This window comes from Carex rostrata, chromosome 9 (genome assembly GCF_964058835.1).
Source record: "Carex rostrata chromosome 9, lpCarRost1.2, whole genome shotgun sequence".
NCBI classification, from domain to species: Eukaryota; Viridiplantae; Streptophyta; class Magnoliopsida; order Poales; family Cyperaceae; genus Carex; species Carex rostrata.
Window position 1 is genome coordinate 833,893 of NC_135926.1, and position 21,818 is coordinate 855,710.

Below are 21,818 nucleotides of genomic sequence, written 5' to 3' on the forward strand. Positions count from 1 at the left end.
CAAACTATGCAATTAGGAAATAATTCATTGGCTCTTTAAATTTTGTATCCGTTGTATAAGAGACTGAAATAATATCAAAAATTAACAAAATTAATTATTTTCTTCTCAAAATTCAACGATGCTCATCCGCAAACCAATGTAAATATCGTTTGAGGTCTATTATTTATTTTTACTTGTCATGTCATACATTTTTTTGGTCGAAAAAATTCCAATGCGTCTGCTTTCGAAATGGTACTCCATTTTATAGTTTGATGGATTTTTATATGGTCATCATCAACCTTTAAATTATTAAAAATATTAGCATAAGGTTGATGACAACCATATAAACAAGTTATAAACAACTTTCAATTCATTATTGTAACTTGATGGGTTTTGTTTTCTACATACAGTCATCATCAAAAGATTGGTCCCCTTGTTATTATGTATTTATTTTCAGCTGATTTTATTATTTAATGCGGAGGTTGCTTCCAAGTACACATATTTATTGGCCCCCTCTTTAATTTTTTTTGCAACTACTTTTATTTATTTTGTCTTAGTATATACAGATAATGTTTCCTTGCTGTTTTTCAAAATATTTTATGCAAAAATTAAATAATCACACCGGGGACCAAAGGACAAGCTAGAGAGGTCAAATGTAAATCAGGCAGGAAACTAATTCAATGTTTCCTTTCTCCTAAAAAAATTAAATGTAACTTCAACTCGATCACGATATTTAATTCAAATTAACGAATTTGATATAAATAAAGAGAAGAGTTCAAATACTTCTATTTCTTATGTATTTATTGTGCCTTCATTTTTTTTTTTTTTTGTAACAATTTTTTTAAAATTCATATGTAAATAAAACTGTTAAATGTAATTTATATTATTTTCTATACACACATGTAAAAAATATCATTTTTCAGTTTTGCTTTTGTATGAATCAATAAGTTGAATAATCAACGCCTATAATTTATCCATATCAATGTATTTTTGCAAGCTCTTGATACCAATCAAAATAAAGTTGAAATGACGTAATTTACTTATATGTGCGTGGAGAAAATGATATAGATCAAATCTAACGGTTTTGTTTTAATATTTGAGTTTTAAATTTTAAATTATTAACGTTTAGGAAATAGCGATGATGGAGGCACAAAAATAGAAACATTTAAATCCTTCTCATAAATGAATTTCTTAATGAAATAATACATTTCAAATTAGGGGGCATAGATCAATTTTATTGGACTCTGCTCTCCATTGGTTAACCTAAACACACAATTGACCTTTTGATCATGAAATTTGCACGTTCTATACAAGTTCCTAATGTTGAATTTTTGATAGTTATCTTAAATTTGGAAACACACCTGTCAATACGCATGTGTATATTAGGCTCGCAGTATAATTTTTCCAAAGAATAACATGGCTTGTTTTTTAATTAAAGGACTTAGGATAACTTTATTGGATCGTATGCCAAAATAGAAATATATAACAAGATTTTATGCGGCGCAATAAAAAAGTCATATTGACAGCAAAGTTTCTTCAACAGTGGTAAAAATCAATCAAATGATTATATCAATAAGAAAAGTAAAATAATAGATATTTTCCTTTGTTGCATATTAAAGCTGTTATATTCAACCAAATTTAACCATATTATGTCATATTCAACCAAATTTAATAAATAAATTACCTAAAATCACTCTTTATTCGTAATAACCATATTATTAACACTTTAAAATTCGTCGGATAAAAATGATTATCAATATATTATTTCATTAATTTACGAAGGAAATGACACTGCAGGAAAAATCAAGCTTGTCTGCCACAGAAAATCGTAACTATGATCCAAATTGCAGCTGCCAGCTAGCATCTGGCCCACGCTGGGAATATTTGGTAGCAACCCAGTCGCGTGACTCGCCTCGCCGGCAAAGATGCAAAAGCTACTTCTCATGGAAAGACCGAAAGAGAGAAAAAAAAAAGCAAAAGGTGAAAAGGCAACAAAACCACAACCACCGATACCCGGGACCCTGTCTGTAATCTGGGGACCCACTTCCAGAGAGTGAAAAGTGAAAACTTTCTGGAATTTTCCCGCGTGGTTATTAATTCCCGCGGCATCTGGATCTACTGAGGCTGTAGAAATATTTTACGGAATGTACAGAGTTGTCTTTTGAATGAAACCAGTAACTGTAACTCGCTATTTTATCTGTATGGTTTATGCTCCGACTTCGTTCAGCGACAAAAGTCAGTCAACGCACCTTCCTTCTTCCAGCCGTAACAAACCTTGCTTCAATTAATGATATATTAATCTCTCTCAATTACTCCACCCTCTCTCTCAACTACAACACTCCGTACCGGCTGGCGGCTGGCCCACTATTTTTTTCAATAATAAACTGCCTTAGCAAATCTTAACCTCTCTGGAAAAGGCAGTAATCACTAATAATCAATTCAATAAACAAACATCTCCATCTCATCTACCTCGTTGCTACGGAGCAACGCCCATTTTATTTTTTGCTCTCAGCTCCATTCAATTCAATCTAGTAATTCTTCCATCCAATGTTTTTCTCTCGGTGTCACCCCCAATGAACTTGAGAAAGAAGAGTAGCAAACCTCGCACCCCCAAGCTCCAGCGCCTTAACGCCACAAAACACTTCGATTACGTGATCTCTCCTGACAGCTCCTTCTCTTCAGCGCAGTCGCCGCGTCACGCCAGATCCCTCGATCTGATCTCAGCCCCTTCCACCAGCTCCAATTCTGATTTCTCTACTATCACCAGCTTCAGGATCCATGGTAGTGGGAGGGACGAGATAGAGTCGCTGTGCCGCAGCCTGGGATTGTCTGGTACTGACGATTTCGGTATCTCGGCCGAGGCGTGGGAGGCGGCGCGCCGGAACCGCTCCTTTGGTAATGTTAGTTTTCATGATAGCCCCCAGTCGGTTGTTTGTTCCACAAGTAACCAAGATGAACCGAGGGTTTTCAGTGGTGATTTAGGGTTTCGGGAAGGATCTGACCAGGTTGGTGAAGATCGTGCCAGGGTTTTGAATGATGATGAAACTATTGTTAATTCTGACTTTTCAATTAAGAATAACAGTGGGGAAAGAGGAATCAAAGGCGTGAGACCGCCACAGTTAATTACCTCCCGGTTGTGTACATCTTTTGAGAGCAAAGGAGAAGAAATTGGGGGTCCTGTAAAGGAAGAATACCATTCATGTAAAAAGGATGCCTCCAAAGTATCAGAAGATGCCAGTGGAGGTAATAATTGTGCTAATGACAGATCAATCTTCCCTCTGACGCCTCCTCCTTGCATGTCACTTCCTAAACACAACCACAACAGAGGGGATTCCATATGGGACCTCGTTTTGTCTTTTGGGCCCGAAAGAAGGAAAGATGAAGAACTCAACTGTTTCTATGGAGGTAATAAAACAGGAAGAATCCGACCAATAGATTTAGATGAAGAGGACGATGAAGGAATTGATGATTTCAGATCAGGAGAGATGACAGAGGGGTGCACTGGCACATCATCACTCTCAACAACTAATGATGATGAGACGTCAAGCACGAACACCGAGGCGATGTTCGTGGTCTCACCAAATGGTCGATTCAGCAGGAAGATTCAATCCTGGATGCGGGGAGTTTTGCTTGGGCATGGGTCCTTTGGGATGGTTTATGAAGGGATTAGCGAGTAAGTGATACTTTAGTATCTTATATTGCGTGTTTTCATTTTCTGGGTTATTGCATGCAAAGTTTGTCACTGAAAAGGAAATATTTGATATATTCCAACAATCTTTGGTGTTATGCAAGCAGTACCCATCATCAGACTTTGTGTACACTATTGTCAGGCCAACGTTTTAAACAGGTCATTCCAAGGATCCTCATACCCTCGTGCAGCATTGAAAATTGGCCTTGGTATTGATTTGGCTAAACATGGCTATACGTCATAGCTGGTAGGGTGTTAATTGTAATGAGTTTAATTATCTTTTGCTGTGTCCCTGATCTTCTATTGTTTAATTTTGTAGTGAGGGGGTGTTTTTTGCGGTTAAGGAGGTGTCTTTGCTCGACCAAGGGCACAATGCTGAGCAATGCATCACTCAGCTGGAACAGGTATGCAATCACTTATTGTTAGCATTTTTTGGGTACTACTTGGAATTTTTTTTGTCTGCTGCTGATGGAGCTCTGAATGTCCCCTGTACGCCATGAAAGGTGAAATATCATATGCATAGCGTTCTAAAGCATAAAAAATATGGCAATATTATTTAGCTATTTTACCAAAGGCTCAAACTGCTACACCTTTTCTCATGACGTGGAGAAGAAAAATGAGGATCATCAGGTAGTCTGCATATTTTATGTCAATAGGAAAGGGAGTCTCATGAGTTTTATGTTTTATATGAATACATGGCATGATTATTTGTTTTGTGGGAATCTTCATTTTCGTTGTGCATCCATGTTGGTTAGTTTTACATGGGTACACAGGAAGCGTTTTCTTGTCATTTATCAACACCTTTTTGAAAACTATAAATGTAGAAACCCGAATATTTAATTTGGTATTTCATGTCTTGATAATAATGGAAACAAATAATCTTTCTATTGTTAACTTTGCTTTACAGGAGATTGCGCTGTTGAGTCAGTTTAAGCATGAAAATATTGTCCAATACTATGGAACCGATAAGGTGAATAGTTTTCTTCGACTATGTGTTGTATTTTGTGAAAATTAGTTTCAATTTGAACATAAAGTTCAGAGCTAATAAGACTTACCAGCATTAGTCCTGTCTACCCTAGAAAGCTGCTATTGTGATGGTTTGCTATGGTAATATGTGAGGCTTAACATCAGAACTCAAAAGGGCCCAATTATTTTGGTTTATTGTTAAACAGATTTAAACGAATCTGGTTGTGCAATTTGGATGACATATATGGAGTTGTTACCTTCATTGTCTCTCATTCTGACTATCCACAATATCTATTTTTGCAATACACAAAATTAATTATTCTCATTTCAGCTTCCTTCTCTCGTAAAGTCAAACTTCATTGTAGAAACAGAGAAAGAACACCCAATTCAACTTACTGTTGTTACTCTCTTCCTGTTGCATCATAGGAAGAAGCAAAACTCTATATCTTTCTCGAGCTGGTTACTCAAGGCTCATTATCATCATTGTATGGGAAGTACCGTCTAAGAGATAGCCAAGTCTCTGCTTACACAAGACAGATTTTAAAAGGGTTGGAGTACCTTCATGAAAGAAATATCGTGCACAGGTTAATTTGCAACATTTTTGCTGTATTATTTTTTGTCACTAGATTATATAGATGGAAGTTTAAAAAATTAATCACAACGGGAATATTTGATGCTTTATGGACCTGATTCATTGCTGACTTGTTTTCTTTCTTATTTTCGTTTTTTTTTTTTTCTCTATGAACTTATTTCAATACTTGCAAGAACTTCCTTACATTTTCAGCTTGGTCTACATATTTCTTTGGTCATGTGAAGGTGATGCTGACATCTTACATGTGTTACATTATTTCCTGTGGAAAGGCAGAGTTTATGAGATTTTAACAATGGAAAATAATGATGAAAATTGAATTTGCCTTTGTTTTCATTTTTGTAATTGCTCTACAAATTCAATTTCTTTTCACTTATTTATTGCACCTTTTGGTCGCACTTTGGGTTGTCTATAGTCTATATATAACCTAAAATTTGGATCAGGATGCATATAATTTGAATGTTATGTTATTTGCAAATATGATCAAGTACTGGCTTCATCCATTTTGACTCCAGACCATTTTTTTTCTTGATGTGTGTATCTTTGATATATATGTTTTTTTTGTTTTTTTTTTTTGAAAAAAAAAAACTTGTTGCTCTTTAGAGAAGGGACCTAATTACCTCAACTTTGGTGCTATATCATGACTACAACTCCATTTTTCATTAATAATTTCAAATCTAAATAAACAAAAATGTGATTGTTGAAAAGTTGGAAAATTTAACAGTGCAAATATATCAAAATAGATTGTTGAATTTTCAGTTTCTTGGTTTCTACAAAACGAACTCCAAAATTACCCTTTTTTAACGGGATTGCATTTTATCTTAGAAATAAAACAAGATCAATGGTTCACATTTTTTTGTTTATTTAGATTTGGAATTATTAATAAAAAACGGAGTTGTGGTCGTGATGGTGCACTGGAAGTTGTGGTAATTGTATCCCTCCCCTTCTAGGGATCCTTTTGAATGCTATGGCCATTGCTTTCTCTCTGTGTGCGTGCACACCTGTGCATCTTCGTCGCATGTTGGAGGAGTCAGTTTAAAGTTTTTGGTTTTCACCAACTGTTCAGAGCCTTATTGCAGTAGCAAGACCAAGTTGCTAACTTGAGCTATTTTCTTCTTTCAGAGATATCAAATGTGCAAATATACTGGTACATGCAAATGGTTCTGTAAAGCTTGCAGATTTTGGATTAGCTAAAGAGGTATGTTTTCTCTTTTGTGGTTTTCATTTTTGATAGCCATAATCTTTTAAATTCTTCTCATGGTCATGCTCTCAACTTCCAGATAACAAAACTCAACAATCTTAAGTCGTGCAAGGGAAGTGCTTATTGGATGGCACCAGAGGTAAGTCAATTTTCTCAAATTCCAGTACTCTTTTCAATTTATTAGTTAGTAAAATAAGTAAACTGCATTTGAAGTACGTAGATTTTTATTTGCATTTTGTGTTCTACAGCAACAGTAATTTCTTCTAGTGTGAAAACTTTTCGACTTTCAAATCACAGATGTAGCGACACGTTTCATAATGCATGCAATGCTATAAGAAAATCAATAAGATAATTAATCAGGACAAGTGCAGCCTGCATCTCCAAGAAGTTTTTCTGGCACATGCATTAGTAGCTAGTATAGTATATATGACGAAGTTCTAAATTCTAATAAAGGGCTTCATGCTGTTAAAAGATAGACACATTTGATATTTTCGACTCGTTTTCTGTAACTGTGTTTCATTGCCTCTTAGTTTTGTTAGCTGTTCAGACCATTCTTAATTAGGTCATGAGGTTCTTATGTTAAAAATTGAATGACAATACTGGTGTGGAAATCAGTGAGTAGCCCAAAACTAAAAGTTAGGACAATTTCAGGTTGTCAATCCGAAAAGTAATTACGGGCCTGCGGCAGACATATGGAGTCTTGGGTGCACAGTTCTTGAGATGCTGACACGTCAGCTTCCTTATCCTCACCTTGAGTGGGTAAGTAATCCTTTTCTGTACCTAATAAGGACTATTATGTGCTCCCAAACCTATTCTGAAAGATACCATTGGGGTGATGTACTGGCATAGTATAGTGGTTGCTTTGGGTAAAGAGCCAAATTAATCTTCTAAATTGGGTTAGTTGAAGCCATTATTTGGAGTAAATCCCCGTAAATATTGTGACATGTATGAGAGAGAGAAAAAAGTTATGTAGGCAAAGAAGAGCTTAAAAAAATATAAGTGGTGTCAAAGTCATTTCCCTGAAGATAATTTAATAAAAAGTGCACGATGACCATAACTATGTATATTGATCTTTGGTAACATTTTGCAGACGCAAGCCTTATTTCAAATAGGCCAGGGAATACCACCACGTATCCCAACATATTTATCAGGAGATGCTCGGAGTTTTATCAGCCAATGTGTCAGAGTAGACCCATTCGATCGTCCTTCTGCATCCGAGCTGTTGGATCACCCATTTGTGAAGGGATCCACACAATCTTCTTGGCCTTCAATCTCTCCTCACCAAGTCATTGATCGGTGGAACCATTTGTAGAAGAAGAATTGTTGGTTTTTTTCAGGTTTGCAGTTTCACTAATTTTTGCATTTTTGCATAAGAAGAGAGGAAGTTCTGTTGTGCTTCAATTCCCTTTGGTTTTGTGGTGGCCTTTCAGCACATTTACTTTGATAGAACATTATATTGATTTTTCTTTTCTTTTCTTTCCTTTTCCTTTTTTTTTTGGTATCAGATGACACCTAATCTCAGCTTACCCCCCCTCCTTATTTTTTTGTTCATTGTCTCTCCTCTGTTTGTTCACGCAATCAAATACTGAAATTTAGTTCGAGCCTTCAATTTTTTGCCAGAAGGCTGTAAAAAGTTTTGTACTTATCGAACAACTGGCCCATACCCATGCTAATATCCATTATTTGTAGCATGATATATTCATTCGTCTCTTTGCATCAACTTCCAGATGTGACATCAAGTCGGCGATTATCAGAAGATATGAAAGGCTGCTAATTACTCTCTTAGATGTGCTCAACTCTTGACACCTTAATCTTGGATTCATTTTGGATTTGACATAGAAGTTTTGAGTATTATATTTCTTTGCTCACATGTTCCACAAGAATGGTTAAATTTCACCATCCGTCATGGAAGCTGTTCTTAATTCCGATCCTTGAGTTTGTGTTTCTTAGGCTTATTTTCTTGGGGGAACAAGTTTTGATAAAATACAAGGTGCAAACTCAAGAACCAAATATGTTATAGAGGTTGTAATTCTCAAAGATTTTGCCCTAAGTCTTGGCGAAAATATTGGAATACATATTGGTGGCATGGTAGATTGGAATTAGACAAATTGGAGTTATTGGGTGAGGAGTAATCTTATAAATTGCGTGATATGAACTATTTAACTAGTCTGATGAGTTAGGGCAAGCTGTGTAAATATATTATTATTTTTTTATTTAATGTCTTTGAAGGGCTAAAACAACTCTTTGGCCCATAAAATATGCTGATTTTGTGTTATCTTCGAAGAACTTTATATTCACCCTACATGTTCACCTTTTTTATCTTCTGATTGTTGTACAGTGTGGAATGGAAAATGATGATTTTCGTTCTGTTGATATCTGACGTGATTTCTTCATTTTTCAAATTAGTTTTTCGCAACCACTTAGACAATCTTTTGAGCAATGCAGTCTGCCCACGATTAGCTTCCTTTCAAATTAGTTTGGAAGAGGTGATAGCTTAATCCGTCTTGTTAGCTATATTTTGTTCAGTTCAATTTTTGGTCATGTTCCTCTGGGTATTGTGTCAAACAAGGACTAGTTGTTTGGGTTACAAGTACGGCACGTCTCTGAACAGAAATGTTTGTGCTTCATGCGTTGAATAATGTTTCATTAGAGGAAATATTGTATGGCTAATTTTTTTATGATTATTAGAAAAGTATTAACGTAATCAAATTATAGAACTCACAAATGTGTTCACATGAATCGATACCTAATACTTGCCAAATAAATCAAAACCAAATGATTTAAATCAGAAAAGTGTGTGCTAGTTGTGTCAAACAAAGTGTTTATTTGACACGGAAGAAGTGACAGCTTAATCCATTTCAGCTTTCGTTTTGTTAAAATTATTTCAAGTTAAATCAGGAAGAGCAAGCTTGGGAATGACAACACAATATCAACAAGCTACAATTATAGAAACTCGAAGGTAGTCGACGTGAAAGTTGGAGCATGGAGGGATTGGACTGAACATGTCAATTTTAAACTAACAAAAAGGATAACGCTTTACTGAAAAAACTTAACCAGAAATTATGAGCAACAAATTACATGTAAAGAACCAAAAAAAAATAAGCAGGGCATCCATCGCTTGAGTAGAGATACAACAAATATTTTTATTGCATTTTTGTTAGCATGTTACCAAGTACTGGTTGTCCAGTTCCTAGTCATCTCCTCTTGTCTGACAAGCTTGTTAGTGCAATAATAGACCCAAGTCTGCATAACTTATTGGCTTATATTCCGTCGTATGAATTGCATCGAGCTAACAATTCAGCTTCTTCAGGAGACAGCAGGAGTTTGCCAGTTGTCAAGTAGTGCCTTGACTGACGAGATCTGCATTTCAGTAAAAAAAGGTACTTTAATGACAACATACTACAAGCGCAAATACACAACGAACAAGTAAACACAGTCATACATATACATATACACATGTAAACCCATGTACCATATGGATAAATGATAATGCTGGGTAGGTATAATGCTAGACTATCTGCTACTGTCACGCATTGGGTACGTAAAGTATTGCCATCTATGCTAGCATTGTTCCTGTCATGTTATTTAAGAGCCATTCCAATAGTTTAAATATAAATGAAAAAGTTATCAGGAATATGGTCAAAGGTCTAATCATGTTGAAAAGGTTGTCAAATGGTTGCACATCATTTAAGATCCAAAGAACCATACTACATCAAAATAGAAGGGGAGTGGGCTAAAAAGGTGCTTTCAGTTTGGTGAACGTGTGTCATGAAGCTTGCAAATGGTTGGTCTGGCAGCATAAATTATCCCTATACTAAACTTAGAGGCAGATAAATGTTTTAACAAATACAAAGATGATAACAAAAAGTTTACCTTCGAGATGATCCCCATAATTCATTTTGAGACAGTCGAGAGAACTCCAACTTAGAGATCTGGCTTGTCGAAGAGATATATTCGTGAAATGAGGGGCCTCTTAGTGATAAAGACAGCTTTCGAGGGACTATAGGTAAAACCGCATTGTACAAGGATGACTCTTGTTGTTGCTGCCTACTGGAAAATTGAAAACAAAGATAAGTCATATATAGGTACAGATCTGTGGTTGGGATCAGTTTGATGTAAAGGCCCCTTGTTCATAGGTATGGAAAGTAACTGAAAATCTGTTTCAAAACTAGGTTTGACCAGTTTGGTAAGATATAATAGTACTGGATGGATTTCATCCCATGTCAGTTTTAGTTTGATAAATACATTTTAAGAGATTCATCCAAGCACTGAGACATTTATAGATCACATACTTTTCTTATTTCTTTTCATTTGTTGAGAAGCATTTTGCAAAAAGGACCTTATTGGTAAATTCATTTTATATTTGCAAGTAAAATCTAACACACTTGTATTTGCAAGTAACAGGGGACATTCCTTAAGATATCATCAATATTATAAGTTAAGGTTAGTTTATTACTTTGCTTGGGTTAATCAGTTTCAATTGCTGGACAATTATCTGAAGAATAAAAACAAAAATCATTGGATAAATATTGATTACAGGATAAGCAAATATCTTGGTTTTATTTGCAAATACCATCTACACATAGGGGCTGGTTTGCAAAATGTCCAAGAATCCTGCTGAACCTTGAAAAATAAACCATACCTTATCTGTGCGAGGCTACTGAGCTTGTTTGGAGCTAAACCTCCATGCAAAATTTCTTCACTTGAAAAACAGCTAGTTAAAAGCCTCCCAATTGCAGCACTGTTGCTACTAGATGCTAACATTGCCTGTGCCAGACCAGCTCTATTTTCACAGACCACACATGAACCCATGTAAAAGCCAAGTCCATGCTGAGCATAGACAGATCCCATTTCAAGCTGCATATCATAACTCGAAAAGTCATCTGGTTCATCGCTCGGTGCAAGTGATTGATCCAACATGTCCTGTAAGATATAATTAAATTTAGTTTTCACATGGAAACCATTTTCGACATTCAAACCTAATTTCTACTTTCTAGCTCAAAAATGTCATATAAAAATGGCACAAATTGACCAACTCATTTAATTATACTCACTTTAAATCAACCAATTCAAGGACGCAATATGTATAATTAATTTATGCCATTTCCCTCATAAAATGAAGATATACCTGGGTATCTTGACACATATCAACAAGGGCATTTTTATAATATATACTGCAGGGAGGATAAAAGAAAACATTTTTAGGAAGTTAACTTACATATATTAAAGGGCTGCAGCCTGTGACCAAAAGATCCATCTCAGAAGTTAGATCTGCAACCTGATATGCAGCTTTCAACACTTGAGAAGCCATCTTACTATCACTTCTCATGCAGGCCTTTAACTCTTCATGCCTATTTCTCAGGCTGTTCCAAGTGTCCTCAACTGACCTGATTCTCCAAGTGTCCTCAACTGACCTGATTGGCCTTGAAGAAGAACCCTTTAGGCTGTTCCAAGTGTCCTCAACTGACCTGACCGGCCTTGAAGAAGAACCCTTAAGATAGAATCCTGCACTGCTACACTCATCCATTGCAGAATAATTACCAGTTGCAACATCAGCATTTGCATGCATTTCGTGACACTGGTAATTTGGAGCATCCGCATTTGCATCAACAGATGGCCAATCAAAGTAGGATGTATTGTCATTCATTGATACTACTTCGCCCCTTGAAGCATATGGAGATTCTGGTATGAATGAAGCAAATGTACAGCAAACATGTGAAGGGGTAGCAGCATCGTCGTGCTCAAGCGGGTCCATGGCGTTGTCATTTAAAATGCCAAGTTCCAAAGGTCTAAATGCTTGAGATAATGTGGTATTATCCAATATTCCATGATCAATACATGGCTCGTCCTCAGAATCAGACATTACCAATGCCCTTCTATTCTTGGAGGCTTGTTTGACAGTTGCTATAGGAGTGTTCGGGACATCACTAAAGTCATTTAGGTAACTTGAACATGGTTCCAGTTCTGATGATTCAGGTATGACTTGGTTCCTCTTCAACTTGGATCTTTTATTTGGCTTCTTAGGTTTAGATGGGCTGGGTTTAATAGGGGATGGAAATGTTAGGTATTGTAATTCTTTTTGTAGCAGGTCTTCTTCAATGAAAGAGATGGTTTGGTTTATTTCGATGCAGATCTTTTCTGATAATTCACATGGGAATTCATGGGGAAGAGCAACTGGTATTGCTGAGTACATTGCATCTGTGTCAAGTGGCATGGGGCCCCAAGTGCCTTCATTCCCTTAAATTTAGAAGGGAAAATTATTTAAATCACATTTATAAAACCTCCTAATACCCATTTACAGGAACATAGCCCTTAATATATTATTCATATATCTGATTTTGAAGACCAAAATGAAAAGGAGACGACTTAAAACAAAGACTAGACTCTAACACTGGTTGTTTATTTATGGACCCTGAATAAAGTGAAATCCAAGAGATATCACTAATTTCCACCAATAATGTAAAAGGTATTAATTGCAGTCTGCACACACATACACTTAAAAAAGTATCGTGTAAAGCACTGATTCTGCTTACCAATATAATTTTTTCTGCCTTGGCACCAAAACTGGAGAAGCATGATCGTTCTGCGAATATCACTTAAACAATAATCGATTGCATGCTTCAATAAAGGGATGGGAATTCCAGCTTTTTCCAATGCACATATCTGTAGCAAAAAAACAAACAAACAGTCTTATTCATAAAATATTCTGCAGAATCTTGATAGTTAAGAAAAACTGATCTCTTTCAATCAAACAAAGAAGCATAAATCCAACAGAGCAGAACAGACGGTACAGTACTTTCTGCACATGTAGTAGGAGCTCCTCGGATGATGGTCGGTTGAACTCCAAAACCAGTCGACTCAAAAGACGTGGCAATACAGGCTTCTTGTCTTCAATAACAAGGAAAAAAAGTTGTGAACATCCAGCAAACAGAATATTACATCAATTACAACATAACTAATGGGAAGGGCATTGATGGTATTTTAGACCCCCCCCCCTCAAAACCAACAAAAATAAGTCCAAAAACAACTGAAATGATGAAATATAGGCAAGTTCCTTCAATAAAAGAAATGTCAAAACTCATTTTCTTTTATTTTTTAACAATTAGGACAGATGCATATGTAGCAGCTCGGACAAAAAGGGTAATTCCTGAGCCAAAAAGGATAACATGTTCGTCTAACTTACTGTTGCTGGTTAGTACAATCGGCCATTTGGTGGAATCAGCCAGTTGAAGTATAGTGGAAATGAAACCGCGATCTTCCTCAAATACTGTGTCGGCATCCTCAAAAAGAACTAATGTTTTATTCACAGCAACTTGCTTAACTGTTCCATTATTCTCCATACTGTCGGGTGTGCTTGAGACTAGCATCTCTTCACGTGACCTGAATAGTCAATAGGACATGATTGCATAAGATATCCTCCTGGAACAAGGATACAGCATATGGCATTGAGACAATCATGAAAGTAATGGTGCCACTAGATGTGGCAATGCAGGCGGAGATCTGTCGGGTAAATCAACACACTTTAGACTGACCTTGTAGGGCCAATCTGATCAGCAAGTTGTGTGTGAACTGACCTGGTTAAGTTTTGATATCAAAAACTTTTTCAAACAGTAACATGCGCAAGGTACCAAAGCACCAATTGCCCAATATTTACACCCAAAAATAAAAAGAAAGTAAAACTTAATATGCTGATGTAATTTGCACAACACGTTTGGTCAACTGGTATACATTTTATGTATCGCTTGCTTGCTAGGTGAGGAAACCCAAATTATCTTTGTTTATATTGATTAAATTTCAGTCCTAGTTGCAATAAATACCCTCACTACATGAAATGAAATAAAAACACACAGTAAGAAAGACAAGTAAATGCAAGAACTTTAATATGAAGAGCACTTCCTTCATGTAATTTAAAAGAAAGTGTCAAAACGTACCATTTGCCAAGACCATGTGATTCAGTTGCCTCCCCAAACTTTTGCTTTACATGCGCCCCGTTTCTCAAGTCAGATGAATTTACCTAGAAAGAGCAAAATACAATGTCTTTTCAACAAGGTCTGGGCCAGCATATATAGATTGTCACATTCCCTTGCACCTTTGTGTTATTATTAGTATTGTAGATAATACACTGGCCTATTTGCTAGACACATCTTCCTGATTAACATAACACCTGGTGCTGCTAAAACAGAACAAATACAGAACCTCATATGGCGCCAGATTAATGGCCAAATGCCAACTTGCTTCATATATAAAAAAAATAGCAATTCTTGATTTTAGTCTGTTGTTTAACACCCAACCTTAATTTTAGTGATGTAACTTGACTTTGGCAACATTTGTTTTAGTGGTTGAAGATATATTATTAGATTACCTCAACAATATTGAAGCCCTGCTCTTTTGCACAAGCATAAACTGCAGCTGATTTGCCACTCTGCATGAAGGAGGAAACAGTAAATATCACTATAAAGGAACCTGAAATCTAACATAATGGAAAGGCACATGCTGCAAAAATGAACATTAAGAAATTGCCCCTAGAAAAAGTAATGATCTTAGATTTAAACATTTGTTGTATATAACTAAACTGAAGCAGTGTGAAACAAGTTAAGAACCTCTTCAAGGGTATTGTTGTCAATTTTACCACAATCCAGCCACTTCAACTGACTATCCGACATGACATTATTGTAGAATCCAGATATCCTATTTCTACAACAATTTCATAACATATTGTGACATACAATTGAGTATGGTACTGACACAGTAGTCTATTATCTTACTGCAAACTATAAGCATTATTCAACCATGTTTTCTTTAAGCACGAATTAAAATCCATTCCATGTAAATCTCAGTTAAACACAAAAAGGGAAAGAAATGTACCCCAACCGGTCCAGTAATTAAAATTGTATTCCACAAGTCGCTTTCTTCAAGAAGGTCATCTATATCAGACTCTGACTTACACCAACTACTGCAACTATCCTCTGAGATTTCTTCAGTGGTTTTGAAGTTTTTGATGGTTTTACGGCCTCTCTCATGCCAGCCCTTAAGCCATTCGCTGAGGAAGCTCACAGACTCGCTATTCCCGCATACCTATATATGTATTGAAGGTTGGAAAATCAAAATTAAACATTTGCAAGAATATTAGAAAAAAATAAATCCATCAACATTGGAAAAAACATCATAGTATCACGTTTTATCTTCAACAATTGTTGGATTTGTTAACAATCAGGGCAGAGCCATGTATTGGCAGGGTAGTACATCGTGGATCCACCCTATCTCAAGAAAAAGAGTTAATTTCTTTCGTCACTATGATATTTATTGGAAAGAATATGTAAAACTGTCCCACCCAAATAATTAGGATACGTTTTGCCCCACTCTAATATATATTCTGATTCCCCCCCCCCCGGAACCAGGAAAGATGTCTGTTGTTGATTTTTTCAACTTTTTTTATTACATAGTACCATGGCAAAACCCTTATTTAGCTTGTATAAAGTATAATCATGCCAATATTAAAAGATGTAAACATAACTAAAAAGTAGACAGGTCAAATAGGATAACCAAAATAAAGGGCTGTAACTTAAAACCTGAGATGCATTCTCGGGGCGGTATTTGTCAGTCCACAGCGAAGAATCTCCCTTAAAGCTGCAAATCTATGTAGTTTAGTTTCGAAAAATTACACAAATCTGAATGTGTTATTTAACTCTGATTATGCATTAGTTTGAGCCCCGTGGCACATACTTCTGATAAAGCAGTCAAACCTAACTCAGTTGCAGAATTGAGATTAGAATTCACCAAAAAAGACTATCAGAAGAAAGAACCAACAGCAGAGAACGACCGAAAAAAGATACTTATCAAAGAAGTCAGGTCAGGTACAAGTATGTGCAATCTAAAGAAACCTGAATGAACTAAATTTGCATGACAATGTTGTCGAAAGAATTCAGACCTTTCGTTACAAACCAAAACCTCACTTGTTTTCGTCAAATCAGTGAACAAAAAACTAGAGCTGGATGGCAAAGAACTGCTGCTTCCATCATCAACCTGAATTAACATTTTAAACAGTTATCAGAAAAAAGAAAAAAATCACGAGGAAAACAAGAAATACAAAAGCATAATTTCAAATTAATACAAAAATAGGTTATAAAAATATGAGAAAAAACTAAAGAACAGAAACTTTTGACTTCTAGTTTGAAATAGTTTCCCTGAACTCGGGATTATATTTTTTTATTATGTCAGCAGAGTAAGATAAACTGCAATTGCCTTTTGGCTATTAAATTATGAACTTAATATATGATTTAATGCTATTAGGAAGTATAAGGCATATCAGTGTAACTTAAAGACGGACCAATTTGCTTTGATTTCTGCCAAGTTCAAAGACCAAATCTGAATTTCCCAAATAAGAGATAAATTACTAAAACTTACTGGGGCTAATTCTGAAGATAACTGAATGTTAGGAATTGCTATTGCATCAACTGAAAACTGAGCAAGACGCGTTTCTTTAGATAGACCGGACTCCAAAGTCAAAGGTTTCACTGTACCCTCAAAAAATGAGCATGAGGTTTCTAGAGGAAGATGACGCTTATCAAGAGAAGGTGCCTCTTTGAAGGTCCAACGGCCCCAATTCAGTAGATCATCACACTGTGAAAATATTGCAGATATCATTCAACAGTTTAAAAGAAAAAAAAAACAATTATAAAAACAAACTTTGCTGAATGAAACAGTTTCTGGCAAATACAAGTTCAGATTAATTAATGGGATACCTACAGAAAACAAGCACTTTCCGATAATCAAATTTACCCCAAATATAGTGTCTCAATTAAAGTTTTGATCAAGAATTAACCATTCCTAGGTCTCGTTCAATTAAAGTACAGATATAGAAACCCACTTTATTATTTAAGATTTTCTTACTGACCTCTATTTTCTTTATAATTCTAGTAAGATTGCTTTCTTATTTTCTAAATTAAAAACCCAGTGTCAATTTGTTGCATTGAAGTAAATATCACATGGCCATAACTGCAATATGAAAAATAATAATAGCTAGTGGTATATCATTTTCTTCAAGGAAATTGTTCACCTGAAAACAGTAAAAGAAAATGGAAATGTACCTTAGGAGAATCATGAACATGAATAGGGGGACAGCAAGAAAGGCCCTTTTCCTGAGGCAACATGAAACTCTTATCCTCCGGTTTCAAATAATCTGGAGTAGCCTCAGCTACTATTTTGTTTGGCATACGGTTTGCAAAAAATGGATGCATCTGCTTTCCTGCTGACAACTTGGAGTTTTCCTGATAGAAATAACAAAAGGAAGGATTTTCCTGCTCATAAGTTAATTTCGCCTTTTGCAAACTACAAAGAAACTATCATTACATAAAGAACTCGAAGATTTATCATATTTGCAGTTACCATTCCATTATACTTTTAGGTTTTTCTGGAAATAATAGAAAAGTTGCCATTTATCTATTTTTTAATGATCAACTTGTCGCTCGCCTTTTCTTCTCCATTCGGCCAAATTATATTGAGATCAGTTAATACAATCTCGAATCCTGACAATACATCTTAGCTTATGCTTAGCTTATTTGCAATTTTTCAAAATTAGGTGCCGGTTGCAATAATGACTAATAGTTGGTTCTATCTACAAATATCGCAAAATTTTGGGTAAGATTTGCAAAAAAAAAAATTATACAAGTGGGTTCAATTTCTGTATTTGAAGTTGACACCATTCTATTATATTATGATGACAGGATGGTGCATGCTCCAGAAAATGTTAGCATATTATCCATGAACGCTGAACCTTTTCTTTGTTGCAAGTACAGCTAAGAAAGAAGGCTAGAGAACAGCTCAGATAAAGTTCAGCGTTGTTTCCTGGTTCCATTGATTGGTCATTGCTAAGTTGAAATTATGAATTCAGGGACAATTGATCCCTTTTTGCTTGACTGAGTATTACTTGCAAACGGCACAAAACTTTTGGGTAGTTGAAAATGTATCATTTCAATATAGGTAAAATATTGATTGAAATTCATAAAGACGTATATGACAAAACACATAATGAAACACTGTTTTAGGTCAAGGATTACACTAGAAGTCAGTTTCTTTGGTATCAACTGACACGATGGGGATCCAACATATTAGGTAGAATTCAGTAAGGGTTGATAGGGTACTGAGGTACTCCTTGCATTGCCCACATAAAAGTTACTTGTATATTATTGCTAAAGGAAGGCCAAGATAGCCTGGAAAGAATGTGTTTCCTTGCAAAAAACTAAACATAAAAAATATAACTGAAGCCTAGAGGGGGAAGGAGTGGGGTTAACTTGCCTCAGCAGCCCTCTTTGCCTCTGACCTAAGGTTGATGGTCACTTCTTTGTGGCTATCTAAACTTGGTCCTTCAACACCTTCTGTACAACAAAATGAAAAAAAAAAAAAATTTCAGATACAAGTATATTTCTGGTTATTCATTTAGATGGGACTGGTTTATTTAAACTGAGATTATTACCATAAACCACAGAAATGACATGAAACCAAACAGACCTAAAATAAAGGTTGTTTGCCACAATACCAAAGCCGGCCAAATGTAATGAAATCCGAGGTGATAATTCTCAGCCCAGAAATCAGATACCCAGGATATTAGGTACCTACTATAGCCTGATAATTTTGGCATGCAACTGTATCATGCCAGCCTTGTGCCTATTTGAAATGGTGACCTTTATGTTGACTTTTTTTTGCTGGGAGTCCTTACCAGATATAGACTCTAGCGCCTTGCATCGCTTTCTACTTGGAACTACCTTAACACCTCTTCTTTGTCTTTTCGCTGGGCTATCCTCTGATGAAACATGAATAAAAACACCAACGTAAGTAAGTATGACTTTATTTTGAAGTGCCGTATTTTTGTGCATGAAATCTAAGAGCATGCTTCATGTCCTAGTAAATAAAGCATAATAAATTCACTAATTTAGAGGGATATAAGATAAACAAACCTAGTGGGACAGCATCATCTTTGCTTGGTGTATCAGATCCAGGTCTTCCTCTCTTTGAGTTAGGAGACTGAGACATTAAATAACATTCACTAAATCAGGATAAACTACCATATGAACAGGTGCTAGATCAAATGTGTCTGTCTCTCTGCTTCTCTTTTTTATTATTTGTTCAATGAAAGAAGGGTAGGCTTAAGGTCCTATATCTGACTTTGGTTTTACTAGAATCTGATTTCTTAACAACAGAAAATATGATTCTGGTTCTTTACAAGTGAATTCCTAACAGTTAATCAGGTACCGGACTATCAGTTGGTACAGTAGGCAAACCACATACCTTCGCGGAGATTTCCGATTTTACCCTCCTCCTATCCTTTGGCTTTTCCTTGGTTTCCACCTTGGCCTCTTCGACTGCCTCATCATCCTTTGCTGATTTTAATTCCATTTCTACTCTATCAACAACAGGGCCCTGTACCAAATTGAAAAATGCTGTGTTCAATTTTCGCAATTTATCTGGGATTTTAACAAATTTACAAAGAAATTCAACAAGTTCTGTGGATAGTTGTAGATAGCACCAAACCATTCATACACAGGTCAAAATAAAGAAAAGTGACTGATTTACTCAGATATTTACATACTGAGCTAGCCAAACCAATTATCATACTATTTAACACCCTAATGGAAAAAAGAGAAATATTTCTTCAAGGCCAACTTATATGACTCTGAAACTAAATCCCTTAACGATCTGCTTTAAAAAAGAGAGAATAAAAGACAAGTTAGTTCCAAACCCTACTATATCACACTCTATACCAGTACATCTCGGGTACTGGTATCCGATAGCCTGAACATTGGGTCAAATTACACTTACTCTTCTCTTACAAATTATTTTATCCCTTTCTCCCTCAATCGTTGCCATAAAAAGGTGAAGAACCCAATTTAGCCCGAAATCACGACAATTAGTTCGTAACAAACAGAAAATTGACCTGCGTAGAAGCTTCTGCTTTGGATTTGCGCCTTTCCTTGGGCTTCTTGGGGCTCTCCGCTGCCTTTCCAGCCCTAATTTCTTCATTTTCTTTCGCATTCTCTCCGTTAGATTTGGGAATGCCAAAGCAAAGCTTCATTTGCACGCTTCTCCTCCGTGTCGCCTCTGGAGGAGAAGATGTAACTGCTTGATCGACCGCTTCCTCCATTGATCCGGCGAATTAAGCTGTAATTGAGCCGAATTTATGTCGCAGTTGCTACCTTCTCTGTTTATTTGACCAGCGAAAAAGGGAATTGAAAGAAATGAAACACAAAATCAAGAATAACCCGAAAAGGAAACAAGTTCCGCTAATAGATGGCGGGAACGTGCTATTATTTCCCGCCGGTAATGAGTTTGGGAAGGGAAACCTGAATGCTAAATTTTGAGCATATTTATATTTAAGATCCCAAATAAGAATTAGAAAACGCTAAAATAAATATTTTAGAGACTTTGCATAAGAGCCCTTCAAAACTCGAAATACTCGCTACGGCTTTGTGATAGGAAAATTATCGCAATTTACCCCGAAAAAAGTAAATAGGTTTCGGATTCACCCCTACTTTGTTCTTTCTGGGGTATGGGCCCAATTAGAATGTTCTCCTAAAACGAGAGCAAAAATCAAGCCTTCATCCCAGTATTTTATTTTTTACTTAATCCCTTAATCCAAGTGTTACATGCATGAACAGAATGATTTTTTTTTTTTGGGACAACAGGGCATGTTATATTTTGCTGCTTGTAGGTTCGTGATTGAATTTTCCAAAATGAGGTTTTCCCTTGCCAAAAACTTGGGATATGTATATTGACAGAGTTGGTTTAGTTTGACGCAGTGCATGTTTAGTAGAGAGAATAAACTTCGGTGAAGAGAAAATATTTTTTGACAACTTTCAACGTGTTTGAAATGCTGGTGTCTATACTTGCAAGCTATGTTACCCTGACACTCCTGGAAACCCATCGTACCCGTGTCTGACACGTATCCGACACCGACACGCCTCGGATACGGGCACGACACGTATCAGACACGCCATCTGGCGTGTCAGGTGAGCTGGCGCGTCCCAACGATGTTGATACGGTCTCCGATACGGGTTGACTCGTTGGGATACGCCTCTGACACGAATGGACACGTATGGGATACGCTTGGTTCACGGTGAACCGCACATACAACCCTCACAGCGCATGGTCCACCATGCACCGCGCAAAACCAAATTTATTTTGTGGCTGAGGGGAATCGAACCAAGGACCTATCACCCCCATATCAACAGCACATTACCACTAAGCCACTTTGTGTTTGTGTTATATTGCAGTATATATTATATTTAATGTATACTAAGCTGTATTTTAATATGTAATTTATATAAAAAGAATTAATAATATAATTAAAATAATAAAAATATATATATATAATAGGCGTGTCGTATCCTTGATTTTTGAAA

The 21,818-nt window shown here is 36.1% G+C and overlaps 2 protein-coding genes across 4 annotated transcripts; one reads left to right on the plus strand and one right to left on the minus strand.

Annotated features, from left to right (window-relative positions):
• The first annotated feature begins 2,383 nt into the window (after positions 1 to 2,383).
• Positions 2,384 to 8,288, plus strand: LOC144559448 (mitogen-activated protein kinase kinase kinase 1-like). Its single transcript, XM_078308473.1, has 9 exons — positions 2,384 to 3,652; positions 3,987 to 4,071; positions 4,575 to 4,637; positions 5,060 to 5,217; positions 6,345 to 6,420; positions 6,503 to 6,562; positions 7,075 to 7,182; positions 7,514 to 7,760; positions 8,151 to 8,288. Exons 1-8 carry the CDS (start codon positions 2,553 to 2,555, stop codon positions 7,733 to 7,735), a joined length of 1,872 nt encoding a protein of 623 aa, XP_078164599.1. The 5' UTR covers positions 2,384 to 2,552; the 3' UTR covers positions 7,736 to 7,760; positions 8,151 to 8,288.
• A 1,177-nt stretch (positions 8,289 to 9,465) lies between these two features.
• Positions 9,466 to 20,779, minus strand: LOC144559447 (uncharacterized). 3 transcript variants are annotated; one of them, XM_078308470.1, is made up of 19 exons: positions 20,354 to 20,779; positions 19,708 to 19,839; positions 19,377 to 19,443; positions 19,139 to 19,222; positions 18,718 to 18,797; positions 17,511 to 17,690; positions 16,828 to 17,043; positions 16,352 to 16,446; positions 15,993 to 16,050; positions 15,289 to 15,498; positions 14,786 to 14,845; positions 14,355 to 14,437; positions 13,607 to 13,803; positions 13,220 to 13,311; positions 12,957 to 13,086; positions 11,642 to 12,660; positions 11,066 to 11,346; positions 10,297 to 10,473; positions 9,466 to 9,783 (listed from the first exon to the last, which is right to left on the minus strand). In XM_078308470.1, the coding sequence occupies exons 1-19, from the start codon at positions 20,558 to 20,560 to the stop codon at positions 9,684 to 9,686; spliced, it is 3,468 nt and encodes a 1,155-aa protein (XP_078164596.1). In that variant the 5' UTR covers positions 20,561 to 20,779; the 3' UTR covers positions 9,466 to 9,683. The 3 variants fall into 3 exon arrangements, with proteins under 3 accessions (XP_078164596.1, XP_078164598.1, XP_078164597.1); XM_078308472.1 differs by having other exon boundaries at positions 10,297 to 10,470; positions 20,354 to 20,775; XM_078308471.1 differs by having other exon boundaries at positions 18,718 to 18,794; positions 20,354 to 20,694.
• Positions 20,780 to 21,818: the final 1,039 nt, after the last annotated feature.